We start from the raw sequence: 17,989 nt of genomic DNA, 5'->3' as shown, positions 1-17,989 counted from the left end.
TTCTTACACGGGATCAAAGAGGGTGAGCGGAGGGTTTAATTGGCCCCGAGCGATCCTCAGCCTCGCCCGGGATCCTCATTTACATTCACGGATTATTTTGCTCACCCGTCCATGATCCCCCAAGTGTCTTGTCGAATTGCACGTTTGTGGAGTTTTACGGTTATTTAACGCTGCACCGTGGTGGTGTACCATGCTGGTGTACCGTGCTGGTGTACCGGGTATACAGAAGAGGTGTACCAAAGTGGTTCAGTGTGGGGGGGGGTCGTATTATGGATTGGACCGTAAAAATTTACTGGAGTAGCGTAGGATTATAACTTGATGACTTTGTGTTCCAGTGTGCTATAAGAGTGTACCGTAAAGGTGTAACGTAGCGGTAAACTGAGTGTAGTATACCGTTAAAGTGTACGACGAAGGTATACCATATTGATGTACCGTGTAGTCGTAACTTAGTACAGTTATCATATATTAGCCTCATCCCACTTCTGCTCCCCCTTCACTTCCGTTCGGGTCGACCCTAGGCTGTCCCCCTTAGAGTATGAGTTCGTCAAGTGGGTCTCCACAACACCCTAGGCTAGTAAGCCGCATACACACACACACACACACACACACACACACACACACACACACACACACACACACACACACACACACTCCGCTGAGTCTCTGAACGTTCAATACCTTGGCCCCGAACGGCTTTAAAAAACATGGAATTCTCTTTGAGGCAACTGTTTGATCACGTCAGCAACTGATACGGACGGAAACGTGAAAGACGCTCATTGAATTCCTCCCACATGATGAAAAATCTATCAACAAACCCACGGAGAAGAAGGAAGGAAGGAAGGAAGGAATCCCGGCTCTGCGATCAGCGGCGTCTGGAGAGAGTGAGAGAGACTTGGTTTCCGGCGCGCTGCGTGTCCATGATTGCCCTCACCTCCACATATACTGTATCGAAGAGAAGTAATTTGGATCGCCTATGTGGACTCTTAAAGATCGCCTATGTGGACTCTCAAAGATCGCCTATGTGGACTCATAAAATCTGCCTATGTGGACTCCTCAAGATTGCCTATGTGGGCTCCCAAAGATTGCCTATGTAGACTCCCAAAGATCGCCTATGTGGGCTCCTAAAGATCGCCTATGTGGGCTCCCAACGATTGCCTATATGGACTCCCAAAGATTGCCTATGTGGACTCCCAAAGATCGCCCATGTGGACTCGTAAAGATTGCCTATGTGGACTCGTAAAGATCGCCTATGTGACTCAAGATTGCCTATGTGTGGACTCCCAAAGATTGCCTATGTGGTGGACTCGGAGCAAAAATCGCCTAGATTGACTTCGAACAAGACCTGCTCCATATCAGGAAAGGCTTGGGAAGGAGAGGTGATAATTAAAGACGTAACTGCTTATTTTCCAGTGACTGATTCTAGTCCACCATATGAGACTTTCCCATTAGTGTCTATTCATATGCTTACAGTATCTCTTGATGTGGGGGGGACACGTGGATATATATGGACATATAACTATATCTACACACACTAGTACCTTGGTCAATTCTTGATCTAGAGATATCTTCTCCATTATCTTATCTATACGTGGCGATCTCTTATCTTACCCCCCAGTCTCAGACATGCTGATGGGAAAGATCCGAATTCTCAACAAACGCTTACCTAAAAGGGGCCACTTCGACAAGACATTCATTTCTCTCCTCAGCCTCATTAAGCATTTTTCACCTACGTGGAAGGGGGCGAGTGTACTTACCAACAACATCGAGGTAGCCAACCTGGCTGCTCATGGGCTCGGTGTTGACCTGGCACATGTACTGACCCCGGTCGTCGCGGGTCACGTCGTCGATGTGCAGGGTCCATGTCGTCTCGTCCTCCTGGGTGACGGAGAAGCGCGGGATCCTCGTCACGACAGTTTTGTGGATTGTCAGCAGCATTTTCCGGTCCATGTGGAACCACGCCACCTGTAAGAACCAGAGTGGAAACGTCAACCTTTCTCTCCCTTTCTTTGGAGACTTTGTAAGAGCTTCGACTCAAACAGGAGCAAGAGTGTAAAGAACACAAATTAAGCAAAACCTGGGAGAACCACACGCCACCTTTGGAGAGAGAGAGAGAGAGAGAGAGAGAGAGAGAGAGAGAGAGAGAGAGAGAGAGAGAGAGAGAGAGAGAGATCAAGGATGATACCTGCCAAAGTAACGGCACTTGAGGAGCTAGATTTAAAGAAATGAATCTCCGTAGACCTCTTAGCCCCTCCAAGGGTTGGAGAGAGTGGAAATACAGATAAGAGTTGAGGGGTTAAGTAGGTATTTAGGAAAGCTCTTGGAGCCACACCGGTTGACAGCCGAGATTTTGGTGGTCATGTGGGAGCAGGCAACCCAGCAGGTACATCGCCAGAAGGTCTGTATTTCGAAGAGTAAGACCTACTTGGAATGGGAATCACCAGTAAGACTAACAAGTAAGAATGAATCTTGAAAACCAACGCTTTACTTTCGGACACTAGCCATGAATTTTGAATGAGTCAAGTGAGATTGGAAGACAGTTCATGAAATTTTCAGACGACTATGAGAGAGAACCATAGAGCATTAGCATCCTGAGACCAGGTATGAGTTGTGGGGGAACAATTTTGTGTGTGTGTGTGTTCTTAAGACCAAGAGTAATTCTGAGAGACCAAAAGAAGGTTTCAGAGGTCCACGGCCACTGCTAATGGCATAAATAGAATTAGGAAGACTAGCAAATGCATCCTATTAGAGGGAGAGAGAAAGAGAGTGGAGAGTCTGTAGGGGTCCTCCCAGCCATGGTTCACACCTGGGACTAACGAAGTAAAGAAGAGCCACATAAGGGAACAGCCAGTCTCCATAATCCACCATAGAGTCCATCTATATAAAGCAACACCCGCGTCTTGGTATCGAAAGTGGAGTAGCTCAAGTGTAATCTAATAGACGTTCGTCAGTATCCAGTGACTGCTACTCTTGTCAGGCAAGAGAGGTAGGTCGCCCAATACCATGTGGTAAACGTTTAATACTGCAAAATCACCAGCTAGAGAGAGACGAAGTGTCTGCCGGCAACCTCCTCAGAGATATGTTGACTACAATACTCGGGGCTTAACAGTGATGGAAAAATGGGTGGGGCAGCGGTCACAGTTAGGGACGAGATGAAATAAGTATTCTGAAATAGATCTAAATGTGTTAGATGACACAGAGGTAGATGTGGTGTACCTGGAAAGAGATTGTCATGTGAAGTGAAAGAAGTATAGCGAATGTTTGGGCAAAAGGGGGACCTTGTGAAATCCCTGACGGCATGAAATATAGCCAATAGGCAAGGGTGAATGGGACTGCACTTGAAATTTTGAGAAAGTGGGTGAGAGTGTTATTGAAGGTCAGGCTGTCCGATGTATGTATGGCCAAATCTGAGTTGCCGAAGACTGGCGAAAGGCATGCAGAGAACCCTTGTGTTAGGGCGAGGGAGACAAGATTGAATGTTCGAACTACAGAGGCGAAGATCTGTTGAGAACACCAGGGAATGAAGGGGGGTGTCTAGTGATATGATGAAACGTTGTCTGTAAAAGAGTAACTCGTTCATGTCTTGGGATCATAGTTTCAGAACAGTGTATGCCAAATGGGTCATTGTTTACAACTGAGTTTGAGAGTGGTTCTTGTCGTGGTGAGATCATTTTTGATTTATACATAGGTTTTCGCTGTTGTATTTGTTGAAGGAGAGGGATCTGTAAGTATAAAGTTCTGAGGGTTGATGGAATCTTTAGGTATTTATTTCTACATGGGGATTGGCTGATGAAAAGAATTTACTCCTATCACAGACAAATGCTCGCTGAGCATATTGAGATGGGATTGCATTGGAGGTATTCTTGTTTCATCTCGCTGGTACTACATGTTTGTGGTTGCTAGGCATCCGGTGATTGTTCTGAATGCTTTGTTTTTGTGTGACTTGCCTACGTAATATTTACTTTTGACTAATAACGAGGCAGGTGAAGCGTAGTTTAGGATGGAGTTTGAAGGGGATACCAAGGGACCTGGCGTCCAGATCTGGTAATGGGAAATGTTCTTAGATGATCAAGTTTTTTTTTATGGCCTTTGTTCAGTTGGAGTGGCTGGCTTCTCAGGTACGATATGATTTATTCTGTCTTGGGCTGAGGTAGTGAGAACAGACGGCAGACTACTCTCTGTCTGTCTGTCTCTGTCTCTCTCTCTCTCTCTCTCTCTCTCTCTCTCTCTCTCTCTCCTGGCGCTCAATTCACTCCTTGCGTAAGTCTCTTTAAAGTCCCGACGCTTCGATACTCAATGTTACCGTGACAGAAGGTACGTAAATGAGTGAGTATTTTCCTCATCATGTGAGTGTGTGACTCACTCATTAACGGAACCTGTTGAGTCTACGTGGATGATGGAGGCCTGTTGACCCAGCGAGGGCACAAAATGTTCATCACTAAATGTATTCAATTTCCGTAATTTCCACTAAAGTTTGGTGTTCATAACGTTGAAAAAGGAGAAAAGAAAAAAAAAAAACTTTTTTCCCCTCAACGTACACAGATCTCCATTTGTTTAATTGAACTGTTTTCCAAAGATGAAAAATTCACGGATTATATCATTTTTTTTCCCCCACACGTACTTATTGCATAAGTTGATTTCTGGTCATACAAGTAAACTCTCAGTGTATTTGCCTGTAGTGTCTCGCCTCATTACTGGCTCTGTGTGTCACCAATTGGCCAATCAGAGGTCCGCTATTTGGGTCATTAGTCGTCTGTTTTCGGTCGATCAGCCATTGGTCAATTCTTATGAGGATCATCTCATTGATCAGATGTTCCTATCACCTGATTATCTTAGTCTCCAGTGTTATCACCTCAGCCAATCATCTCTCAGAGATAGTCTCCAGTGTTATCACCTCAGCCAATCATCTCTCAGAGATAGTCTCCAGTGTTATCACCTCAGCCAATCATCTCTCAGCCAGTTATCTTCCTCAGTTTCAGTAGCCTCTGTTATTTAAGTCAGACAATTTTTTTTTCTGAAATATCACTAAATTATTACTTGACTTTTACCCATAAGTTATCATTCGAATAGTCTTTAAGACAAGACATATACAATTCAGTCACTTTCCACGTTCGAGAATGTTATTTCCAAGAGGTTACAGACGTCATATTGTCCACCAGTGTAAGTGCAACAGTTATGATGAATTGTATATTGGCAAGACGAAGCGACACTTGAAGACGCGTCTTCTTGAACACCTTCGGCGGTCAATACGAACGACCTGCCCAGTTACCACACCGCCCTTTACCGGCAATGGTCACCCACTGTTGGCAGAGAGCTTCCTAGGGCTACCCAGCTGTTCGTCAAACACCATTCTGTTAGTACTGGAATCCCTCCTGTTCTACTGGATCAAACCCGCTATAACTTACGATAAGGTATCCTATAGAGGTTTTTGCGTATTTCGATAAGTTTGATTAGGTTTTGATTAGACTTTAGTGGATTTTGAATGCCTATTTTAACGTTAGTGTTTTGAAGTATATGGATTGTATAGTATCTATATCGACTTGGAAATATGTATTGTATTGATTTATTGTATGAATTGCGTGACTTGGAAATATTGCTTTTTTTTTTCAATTCATTGTATGAATCGCGTTTAAATGTATTTTTAATAAGTTGTCATTGTCAGTCATTAATTCGGGTATTCTTTCTCGATTATTCATTCCTCATTGGATTTTTATGATGTAAATTTTCAAGGAACACTTTAGATTTCATGCATCTAACAGAAACGTATAATATAGATATTTCGCTTATATCATCTGATAATGATGAATGTAATTACAGAAACGTAAGCCAATTATACCAGAGATGTGTTCCAATAAGACCTGGTGATCTTTTACATATATATATATATATATATATATATATATATATATATATATATATATATATATATATATATATATATATATATATATATATATATGTGTGTGTGTGTGTATTTTCCTCATGACCACTTGGTAACCATGTGGCTAAAAGGCCGTAACCATGGTAACAAGACGACATATGTGTATGTAAACACCGGGGAAAACAGATGCAAATATATGTATTCACAGGAAAAAAATCTATAATGTGATTGATGCCTGTCAGGCGGTAAGTCATGTATCAGTCTGGACAAGGGAGGCCGGTTGGTGTGTTGGGTAGGGAAAGGTCAGTGTGTGTGTGTGTGTGTGTGTGTGTGTGTGTGTCTTACCTGTATCTGTTTGTGTACGTGTGCATATGTAGGAGTGTGTTTGTGGCTGTATGTGTGTGTTTGTTTCTGTCTGGGTGGAGTGAAGGTGTATACAGTCTATCACACACACACACACACACACACACACACACACACACACACACACACAGGCGTAGCATAACGCACCACCAACAGCAATTGCCACCATGACCTAAGAGCTGTGTCTGAGGCCCGTGGTGACATCTGTGGTGTCTGCACCCACGCTGGACTGACGTAGGGACGAGCCATTATACCCTCACAACACACAACCTGACGGCCACCTTACCTGTCTCATGGACAGTGGGTGGACGTCGCTACGGTCGACAGAGGGAGACTAAGTGAGGTAGGGGAGCTGGTGGAGTAAGGAGGAGCATTGACTCACCTTGTGTTTGGTGAGGTTCTCGACCATGCAGGTGAGCTCCGCCGTCTTGCCCACGGCCGCCGTGTAGTTGGTGACGGGTCCCAGGAACCGGGGCATCGTCGGGATCCCTCCTGCAGGCACCAGAGACAAAGGCACAAGTTAACAACAAGCTATACCCTTCGATAACATCCCCAGCACGAGCTGGACCACAAACAACTCCAGCCTGAACTGATGAGAGATGAAGAGGAGAGACATGCGAGAGTAACAGTTTGTCCATAATTGACTTCATATTGCCTTCTCACCCCCACCTCCACTTTAACATCTGGGCATTAAACAAGACATAAGTGACGAAATGAAACAAATTGGACTGTTTCAAGGAGAGTAATGATGCAGTCTTCTATGTCAAGTTTATTTTTGAATGTTATGTCTATGGAAGTTACGGTTTTAACAGTCACAGGCTCAGGGATGGACAACAATATGAAATCCTCGAAAGTGGAAGGTAAACAAAGATGAGGGGAGGCGCCCGGTTCCCTTGAAGGTCATAATGGCCACCGTGTACGGCAGGAGGCGCTGGGTTCCCCCGGCGTCGTAACGTCACCTGCCACACAGATAGCATAAATTTCACAGGAACCAAACCGCCCCCCTTACCTTGTCTCTCTTAAAGACCATGGTTATCTGTCTTATACCACGCACACACGCGCACGCGTACGCCTGTAACATACAAGAGCACCCAAGAGCAGTAGCTTTTAAGTTTGGGGACAAAATAGACGAACTTCATCATCATCAGACCTCTGGTCGAAGGAGTGAGGAGGAGAAAGCACCAGAGGAGCCCCTTAAATGCAGTATGCCTTGAGAAGATCATTTCATTATGGTCAATAGAGGTGAAATATAAACCCCGGATGTGTAACGGACCACAAATTCAAGCCGACATACAGATGAGAGATGCCACGTACAATATGTTGACATGATCATAATCAGAGGTCGTCAACTCAAAAACTCATCAACAAAGAGATAAGGTGAATAGCTGAGATTAAGTCAATCAGGATGTTTATTAAAAAGGACATCAAAGAGTAGCGGAACAGTGAATAAGAAAATTGGTGTTTATTAATGATAGGCAACTATAATACTGTCAACAAACGTTTAACTCTACTCTAAACCATCTCGCATTGAATCTGTTTTTTCTCTTTTTCTTTTTCTTTTTTTCTCCAGTAGATAAGCTTGGTTGTGAAGGTATAGAAGCTTAAGTAACTGAACAGGGTTGGGATGCAATCGTGTGATAGGCTTTTCCTTCACATTTATTACTGAAACTGTAAAGTGGGGTCGGATCTTATATGAGCCTCGAATCAAACTACGCTAAGAAGAATCTCAAGTCAAGGTAGGCAAGGTAGATTATCATAGGTTATCTGTGACTAGGTCTGCTAGAACAGGGTATTATGAAGGAGAATTCTGAAAGGTTTCGAAGACCTTACATCGAAGGAGGGAAGAGATCAGAGGAGAATTAAAGAGGTAAATCAGTTGGGATCGACAATAATAGTGGAAATATTGCCGAGAAACAGAATGGGAGAAAAATGGTTGGAAAATATGATAAAAAGTGTTGAAATCAAGTCAAAGATCGTGAATTTCGCCGTCAAATGGAAGAGGTGATAAATTTCAGACTGAGGAATGTAATAAAAAAAGAATGGTAATCATCATCAAAGCGGTTGAAGGAAATCAGAGGAAAATATAACCAAAAGCAAAAGAGAGAGTGAGCGCATCTGGTGGGAAGCGTCAGAGAAAATGGTGAAGAGGATCTTTTCAGGATAAATCTGAGATAGACCAACTGAAGGATGTACCTCAAGCACAGGCTCCATTGTCGAATATAGACGACAGGGAATAGAAGCAAATTCTGAGGCTTAGCAACAGAAACAAATGACGGTGGTTGATGCAGAAAAAACAGAGATTTGGGTCCGTTGATACATAGGGACTCAGAGACTCTCGCTCAGTAAATGAAACTATGTGGATGATGATATTCCCTGCTATAGAGAAAACAATTAGGGAAGTGTGTGTGGTTTGTTCGAGAGGTTTGAAAAGTGCTGAGAATCTAGGATCAGTACAGGTTAGTGGAAAATGGAGATTTTCAGGCAAAAACCAGAAACATAGAAAGTCATGAATGGATACTGCAAGATTCAGCTGACAGGAGGGGTTACACGAAAACTAAGAACGATAGTAAATTCAGGAGGTAGACAGACCTATTACTGTCTTCTGGATTAGATGAAGACGACATTCCAGTTCAAGAGAAGACGATGGTAAAAGAAGGAAACTGATAAGAACACTGGTAATGGCTAAATGCCTACCAAATGCAGGGTTTTGAGATAAGAGAAAGGGACTTGGCAGATATAGTGAGGACATAAGGGGACGACCAGAGAACACTGCCTTCAGTATGGAGCTATGTAGCCAAGAGGCTCTTCAGGAGGCTATCAGCTAACAAAGAGGACAGTTATGAAGTGAGGGAAGAATGAGAGAGACGGGAAGACCGGAATTAGAAGAAAATACATTGAGGCTAAAGAACAGAAGAGGCCCACCATTCTCTCAAAGAGGAGTTTTAATGTTGCAAATATCAGGTTCAGATGATGTGCATGAACGCGGATGGACTGATAGTGACCTGAGGGAAGGAGTTCATGCATAGGGAGGGACTTGAACACAAAGGTGCATGACCTAGGGTCGAGCTTGGGGGGGGGGAGGGACCTGAGCACTAGGGTGCATGACCTAGGGTCGAGGGGGGAGGGACCTGAGCACTAGGGTGCATGACCTAGGGTCGAGGGGAGAGAGACCTAGTGCATGACCTAAGATCCAGATGGAGGGACAAGGTCCCTGGGAGCTGTTCGGCTGTGGCAAGTTGGAAGACGCTTGATCTTCAAGTCCTGAAGGAGGCGAGACGGAGGATTTTCAGCACGTGAACTCGAGGTTGATGTAGTGGATATGATCCGTACGTTAAGGTGAAAAGGCTCCAGAAAACACTGTGTGGTTTCATCTGTCCTATTGGGGTACCACACCTCCACCAGATCTGTACCACAGCTGTGGCTACAGCGTGTCAGAATCATTGCCACACCTGTATCTGAATCGTGTCAGGTCAGTGCCACACCTGTGTCTACAGTGTGTCAGGTCAGTGCCACACCTGTATCTACAGTGTGTCAGGTCAGTGCCACACCTGTGCATCTGCAGCGTGTCTGGTCAGTGCCACATCTGTGGACTTGTAGCGTGTCAGGTCAGTGCCACACCTGTATCTGCAGTGTGTCAGGTCAGTTCCACACCTGCATCTGCAGTGTGTCAGGTCACTGCCACACCTGTGGACCTGCAGCGTGTTCAGTGCCACACCTGTGCCAACAGCGTGTCTGGTCAGTGCACACACCTGTGTCTGCAGTGCGTCAGGTCAGTGCCACACCTGTGCCAACAGCGTGACACATCACTGCCGCCGCACCTGTGCCAACAGTGTTGCCAAGACAGAGAACACGTGTCCAGAACACACCGTTGGATGGCATTTAAGCCTCTACCTATTAGGGAATGGCTGTAGGAGATATTCCTCTATAAATATATCTGGTAAACTGGCTTCCTTCTCCCAGTGTTGGTGAGGGGAGAGGGAAGGGAAGGGGGAGGAGGAATGAGGGAGAGAAGGGGAGGTCAACTTGATCGTCAGGGGTAGGGGAAGGAGGTGAAGGTGAGGAAGGGGGTGAGGAGTATGGATGGCGATAGTGAGAGGGAGGGGAGGGGGTTGGTTGGTAATTTCTTTCAAACGTTTATGAAAAGATTAATTCACGAATGAACGAAATGTTTGAGGGAAAATGTCTATTGGAATAACCAGTTTTGTTGAAAACTGATGTTAAAGAGACACACGCACGGGGACCTGTTTACTAGATGGGCAGTGAGTGTGACGCTGTGGTGTACGTGTGTGTTTGTGTGCTTGTGTGTGTGTGTGTGTGTGTGTGTGTGTGTGTGTGTGTGTGTGTGTGTGTGTGTGTGTGTGTGTGTTTGACTGCTATATAGTGCAAACCATTTTTGTGTTACGGTCAGAGAGTTTTACACTCGTATTGCCCCGTATCTTAACCTTGTCTTTCCTTCTACGTAAGGAAACACACAGACACACACACACACACACACACACACACACACACACACACACACACACACACACACACACACACACATACACACACTTCCGTGGTGTCGCCATTACTGTTACTGGCCGCCACACATGCAATGGCCGTCTGTGATCAAATTCGCATAGACTCGAACCCTGGTCGCGGAAGCCTGTCCACAGTCCACCCAGCTGTTCATCCTCCTCCAGCGGATGGTTGATGCAATAAGTACCTGACATAGGTTAGGGTGTGTGCATACATACATAGGAGTAATAGGAGTGTGAAACTCTTTTCTCGAAACACACAAATGGTTATTACACACTCACGCATACACTTAGACTCCATCACTGGCGGAACTGGTGCTAAATTGGCCATTCCCATCACTGGCGAGTCCAGTCCCGATATCCCAGTCCCACCAGCGAGATAACCTCCCATGGGACGACACAAGAGGCAATGTGTTGAGGGTGACAGTAAGTAAGAACAGAATAAGAAAGAAGGGAAGAGGCGGACCTAAGAGAAGGATTGAAGATAATTGACTTGGAAATGGGAAAATGAACTGGCAAAATCATAGGAAATAGTAAGATAGAAATAAATTTGTTGATATGATAAGAAGACAAAGAGAAACATGCCCTAAGGGCACCAGAAAGGTGAATGTTATATGAACTCTGACTTGGTGATGTGTAGAGAGAGATTAGTGTGAGGGGAAGTGGTGTGAAGGGAGGTTGGTGTGGGTGGAAGACTGGTGTGTAGGGAGGTGGGGTGTGTCGGGAGGTTGGTCTGTGGTTACGATTTGTCAATATTATTTGTGTGTGTGTGTGTGTGAATTTTATGGGGAAAGAGGTTTCCACTTGTGATGCCTTGTATCTTAAATCCCTATAGGTTTTCATACGCAAACGCGCGTGTCAAGTATTGTATGCAAGTTTGATTCTGTCTTCATAGTATACTACTGGGTTTTATATGTGTCATTTGCGTAACTAATGGCTGTAAAGGTCATCATACCGCTGGCACATCTGTCCAATCATAGAAGATCCATATAGGAAAAAAATACTTTTCCGAGACTGGTGTAATGCCAGTTGAACGTGAAAACCATATCTGGTATCTACTCTAGTTGCTACCTTAGTGGTCAGATGGAGCCACAACAATCAGCTGTTGTGTGCTTGTCTGCTCTCTACTGACATCTTGTTTTTGACAGCTTTGGTAAAAAAAGGAATATGGGGGGACATGTAATGAAATGTGTCCAAGTGAAGGGAAGTGCTGCTCCGTCTGTACAAAATGTAGAATCACACACAGTCATCTGGACTTTTAAACGATTTGCAAAAGATTCCGAAAGATAAAGAATTAAAGGCTGCTATAAGTATTACAGATCTTCGACATATTTCTACAAACGGTGATCAGAATTAGACAAATCCTTGATGCGACATACACTAAACCACCACCACCGTAATAAGTAAGATAAACCCCCTCCTAGATCACAACCATAACCAGCGACATAAACCCCCTCCTAAAGCACCACCATAATCAGCTTCATAAACCCTCTAAACCACTACTATAACTACTACCACAACCAGCGACACAAACCCCCTAAACCACTACCACAACCAGCTACATAAACCCCTCCTAAACCACCACTATAACCAGCTACATAAACCCCCTAAACCACCACTATAACCAGCGACATAAACCCCTCCAAAACCAATACCATAACGAACAACATAAACCTCTCTTAAACCACCGCCATAACCTGCGACATAAACCCCCCTCTCCTCTTAAACCATCAGAACTAGGAACAAAAACGAAACTGGCGAAGATAAATCCCAACCCCAAGGTAGCATAAGGATGACAACCCTATTGTTTATCATGAGAAAAAGAGGTAAATCTTGGGCAGGGCAAACATGTCATGGCTGACGTGGGCCATGAAGTCGGAAAACTGTACCAGAAGACGAATGGTAATTTTATGGAGCCAGAGAGAGGGCGCACCACCCATCCTCCCACCTCGCTACCTCCGGGAGGAGGGAGGGTCGAGCGGGAATCGAAGCCAACTCGGCATTGTTTCCCGGAGGTTAAAACTGCGACGACGGTAAGTTTGAGACGACGCTCCCCCTCCTCCCTTCACGAGGTCACGGTGTCGATAAACTACCCGGCCCCGCGAGCTGTCATGACGGTGGGTGAAGCGGGGCGTTGGGTGATGGCTGGGATGGGGAGGGCGCTCTTAAGGGGTCGGGGAATGTGTGAGTAGGTGAACGGAAGGGCAGCTGAGGTTGGAGACGGAGTAGGGAGTGGCTAGAGCGCAGCTGCGTCCAAATATGTTGATAGATTTAGACAGAAGTACAGATAGACAAGCAGGATGCTTCTCTTCGGGAGTGATGAGTGTGGATCAGTTGGATTGAGATGGGAGTCTATGATGGGAAGTGAGGGACGAGCAGTGAGCATGGCAAGGGACGCGAAGCGTAAGTTCTGGGCAAATAGGACGAGATTCGGTAACAAGACGACGGTAGACATCTCGAAGAAGTTTCTAAGTGCAAAGATCAGAGCCATGGAACTGCTAGGATGAACTGTAGCACTCACAATAGCAGGTGAATAATACCACAGTACTGTTAAGTACTCGAGTATGGCCCTGGGTTGCCATGTAGATGGTGTGTCAGGCCTCTCCTGGGAGGCAAGGACCTACCATCGATTACCTGTGAGCTCCTACGGAGTCTGGATGGACCGACTTATGAGCACGCTGAGAGGGAACATTCGCCCCACTAAGCTGTGGGGACGAGACAAGAACTCCGGAAATAAACTCTGGCAAAAGAATACTCAGTAGGGGAGACAATAGCTGGAGCCGCTTCTGGTGGTGGTTGGCCAGGGTCAGTCTAGCTGAGGGTGGGGTTAAAGAGGTGCCAGGGGCTGTCTTGCTTTGGATAAGGTTAGTGAAAGAAACCCTGACATGGGGCAACCTTGTAGAGGGTAGGGTTAGTAAAGGAGCCAGCACCAGGGGCAGGCCTTGATGGGGGGCAGGGAGTTGACGAAGGGGACCGGTGCCAGGGAGTGTTCAAGAAGGAACTTACGACTGCAGTGGATGAATTGGCTGATAATGGGAATCAAACGGGCGAAGAAGTGTAAACGTAACATATATCTAGGGAGAGATGAGGACTTAAAGAAGAGAAGGAGGAGGAGGAGGAAGAAGAAGAAAAAGAAGAGGAGGAAGAGGAGGATGAGGAAGAAAAGAGGGAGGAGGAAGAAGAAAAAGAAAAAGAAGAGGAGGACAAGGAGGAGGACGAGGACGAGGAGAAAGAAGAGGAGGAGGAAGAGGTGGGAAAAGAGAAGGAGGAGGAGATGATGGATATGACGGGATGACAAGGGGGTTGGAGTCAAGGCCGTTCAACCTTAAATGTTTTCGAGATATTCTCAAGGCAACACTACTAACTCAAGCGACTCGAAGCGACGTCACAACAACGAGTCAAATATAACGCTAATGTACCTGCCGTGCGACCTTCCAGGGACACAAACCATTATCTAACCGCCAACATAACGCAAGAAAATGCAAAACTTGGAAGCTCTGATTTCGTTACGGAACACTCCGGCTTGCAGGCTTAAGGACGTCGAATCTGCAAACACAAGTAATGGTTTAACACATTCCAACGCCCAAGAAGAATATTTCTGCGAGTGAACTTATGCATGCAGGAGCCGGGCCAATTATTTATACCGACTTGACACAATGATGATGCGCCAGGTGACAACCCCTTCTATTTTAAGAGGAATGGGACATTATCTGCCGCCGGACCAGTTCGTCTCATGTGGATGTGTATGTGTTGTGTGGTGTATAGGAGTTGTGTGGTATGTGTTGTGTGGTGTATTGGTGTTGTGTGGTGTATAGGTGTTGTGTGGTGCATAGAGGTTGTGTGGTGTATAGGTGTTGTGTGGTGTGTATGTGTTGTGTGATGTATTGGTGCTGTGAGGTGTATAGGTGTTGTGTGGTGTATAGAGGTTGTGTGGTGTGTGTATGTTGTGTGGTGTGTATGTGTTGTGTGATGTATAGATGTTGTGTGGTGTCTTTATGCTGTGTACTGCGTGGTGTGTATGTGGTTTGTAAGGTACTTATACCGTGTGGTAGGCCAGGGAGACATAGGTAGGGAGCTTTCTCTCAGGGCTCAGCATTGTGACCCTTTATTATTTTCGATCTATGAAAATGATACAAAGAGACGAGGTAGAATCATACCTGGATATGTTTGCTGATGATGCTGAAACTACGAAAGAGGGACAGAAGTAAAAGGGGATGCGAAAGAGTGCAAAGAGACCTAGAAAAAATTAAACAATGGTCAGGCAAATGGCGAATGAAATGTGATTCCTGAAAGTGCCAAGACATGAAATTAGGGATTGGGTGACGTAAAGTGACCAGCTGGTGATGAAGTCCCATAATAGGGAGACAACAGAATCGTAAGATACTGTGCTCTGAATCTTAGAGATAACTCAGGGTCAATGTAATACCAGAACGTCATAATGGCCATAAGAGTAACTTTTGCCAATTGATGTCGCGATGGATGTTGATGGTGTATATCAATCCGTGATCATATTTAGGGCTGCGTCACGTTGACCCCCAGGTGATACGGTTGACCCCCAGGTGATACGGTTGACCCCCAGGTGATACGGTTGACCCCCAGGTGATACGGTTGACCCCCAGGTGATACGGTTGACCCCCAGGTGATACGGTTGACCCCCAGGTGATACGGTTGACCCCCAGGTGATACGGTTGACCCCCAGGTGATACGGTTGACCCCCAGGTGATACGGTTGACCCCCAGGTGATACGGTTGACCCCCAGGTGATACGGTTGACCCCCAGGTGATACGGTTGACCCCCAGGTGATACGGTTGACCCCCAGGTGATACGGTTGACCCCCAGGTGATACGGTTGACCCCCAGGTGATACGGTTGACCCCCAGGTGATACGGTTGACCCCCAGGTGATACGGTTGACCCCCAGGTGATACGGTTGACCCCCAGGTGATACGGTTGACCCCCAGGTGATACGGTTGACCCCCAGGTGATACGGTTGACCCCCAGGTGATACGGTTGACCCCCAGGTGATACGGTTGACCCCCAGGTGATACGGTTGACCCCCAGGTGATACGGTTGACCCCCAGGTGATACGGTTGACCCCCAGGTGATACGGTTGACCCCCAGGTGATACGGTTGACCCCCAGGTGATACGGTTGACCCCCAGGTGATACGGTTGACCCCCAGGTGATACGGTTGACCCCCAGGTGATACGGTTGACCCCCAGGTGATACGGTTGACCCCCAGGTGATACGGTTGACCCCCAGGTGATACGGTTGACCCCCAGGTGATACGGTTGACCCCCAGGTGATACGGTTGACCCCCAGGTGATACGGTTGACCCCCAGGTGATACGGTTGACCCCCAGGTGATACGGTTGACCCCCAGGTGATACGGTTGACCCCCAGGTGATACGGTTGACCCCCAGGTGATACGGTTGACCCCCAGGTGATACGGTTGACCCCCAGGTGATACGGTTGACCCCCAGGTGATACGGTTGACCCCCAGGTGATACGGTTGACCCCCAGGTGATACGGTTGACCCCCAGGTGATACGGTTGACCCCCAGGTGATACGGTTGACCCCCAGGTGATACGGTTGACCCCCAGGTGATACGGTTGACCCCCAGGTGATACGGTTGACCCCCAGGTGATACGGTTGACCCCCAGGTGATACGGTTGACCCCCAGGTGATACGGTTGACCCCCAGGTGATACGGTTGACCCCCAGGTGATACGGTTGACCCCCAGGTGATACGGTTGACCCCCAGGTGATACGGTTGACCCCCAGGTGATACGGTTGACCCCCAGGTGATACGGTTGACCCCCAGGTGATACGGTTGACCCCCAGGTGATACGGTTGACCCCCAGGTGATACGGTTGACCCCCAGGTGATACGGTTGACCCCCAGGTGATACGGTTGACCCCCAGGTGATACGGTTGACCCCCAGGTGATACGGTTGACCCCCAGGTGATACGGTTGACCCCCAGGTGATACGGTTGACCCCCAGGTGATACGGTTGACCCCCAGGTGATACGGTTGACCCCCAGGTGATACGGTTGACCCCCAGGTGATACGGTTGACCCCCAGGTGATACGGTTGACCCCCAGGTGATACGGTTGACCCCCAGGTGATACGGTTGACCCCCAGGTGATACGGTTGACCCCCAGGTGATACGGTTGACCCCCAGGTGATACGGTTGACCCCCAGGTGATACGGTTGACCCCCAGGTGATACGGTTGACCCCCAGGTGATACGGTTGACCCCCAGGTGATACGGTTGACCCCCAGGTGATACGGTTGACCCCCAGGTGATACGGTTGACCCCCAGGTGATACGGTTGACCCCCAGGTGATACGGTTGACCCCCAGGTGATACGGTTGACCCCCAGGTGATACGGTTGACCCCCAGGTGATACGGTTGACCCCCAGGTGATACGGTTGACCCCCAGGTGATACGGTTGACCCCCAGGTGATACGGTTGACCCCCAGGTGATACGGTTGACCCCCAGGTGATACGGTTGACCCCCAGGTGATACGGTTGACCCCCAGGTGATACGGTTGACCCCCAGGTGATACGGTTGACCCCCAGGTGATACGGTTGACCCCCAGGTGATACGGTTGACCCCCAGGTGATACGGTTGACCCCCAGGTGATACGGTTGACCCCCAGGTGATACGGTTGACCCCCAGGTGATACGGTTGACCCCCAGGTGATACGGTTGACCCCCAGGTGATACGGTTGACCCCCAGGTGATACGGTTGACCCCCAGGTGATACGGTTGACCCCCAGGTGATACGGTTGACCCCCAGGTGATACGGTTGACCCCCAGGTGATACGGTTGACCCCCAGGTGATACGGTTGACCCCCAGGTGATACGGTTGACCCCCAGGTGATACGGTTGACCCCCAGGTGATACGGTTGACCCCCAGGTGATACGGTTGACCCCCAGGTGATACGGTTGACCCCCAGGTGATACGGTTGACCCCCAGGTGATACGGTTGACCCCCAGGTGATACGGTTGACCCCCAGGTGATACGGTTGACCCCCAGGTGATACGGTTGACCCCCAGGTGATACGGTTGACCCCCAGGTGATACGGTTGACCCCCAGGTGATACGGTTGACCCCCAGGTGATACGGTTGACCCCCAGGTGATACGGTTGACCCCCAGGTGATACGGTTGACCCCCAGGTGATACGGTTGACCCCCAGGTGATACGGTTGACCCCCAGGTGATACGGTTG

At 47.4% G+C, this 17,989-nt stretch overlaps 1 protein-coding gene across 4 annotated transcripts in view; it reads right to left on the bottom strand.

Moving 5' to 3' along the window:
- Nucleotides 1-17,989, bottom strand: part of LOC139757824 (lachesin-like) — a 257,974-nt gene that overhangs the window by 75,361 nt on the left and 164,624 nt on the right. For all 4 annotated transcript variants that reach the window (XM_071678708.1, XM_071678709.1, XM_071678706.1 and 1 more), the window contains exons 3-4: nt 6,624-6,733; nt 1,755-1,962 (exon numbers count right to left, since the gene is read on the bottom strand). In XM_071678708.1, the coding sequence (XP_071534809.1) occupies nt 1,755-1,962; nt 6,624-6,733 (318 nt within the window). The remainder of the gene's footprint in view (nt 1-1,754; nt 1,963-6,623; nt 6,734-17,989) is intronic.

This window comes from Panulirus ornatus, chromosome 28 (genome assembly GCF_036320965.1).
Source record: "Panulirus ornatus isolate Po-2019 chromosome 28, ASM3632096v1, whole genome shotgun sequence".
NCBI classification, from domain to species: Eukaryota; Metazoa; Arthropoda; class Malacostraca; order Decapoda; family Palinuridae; genus Panulirus; species Panulirus ornatus.
This window is presented reverse-complemented; position numbering and strand designations above follow the sequence as displayed.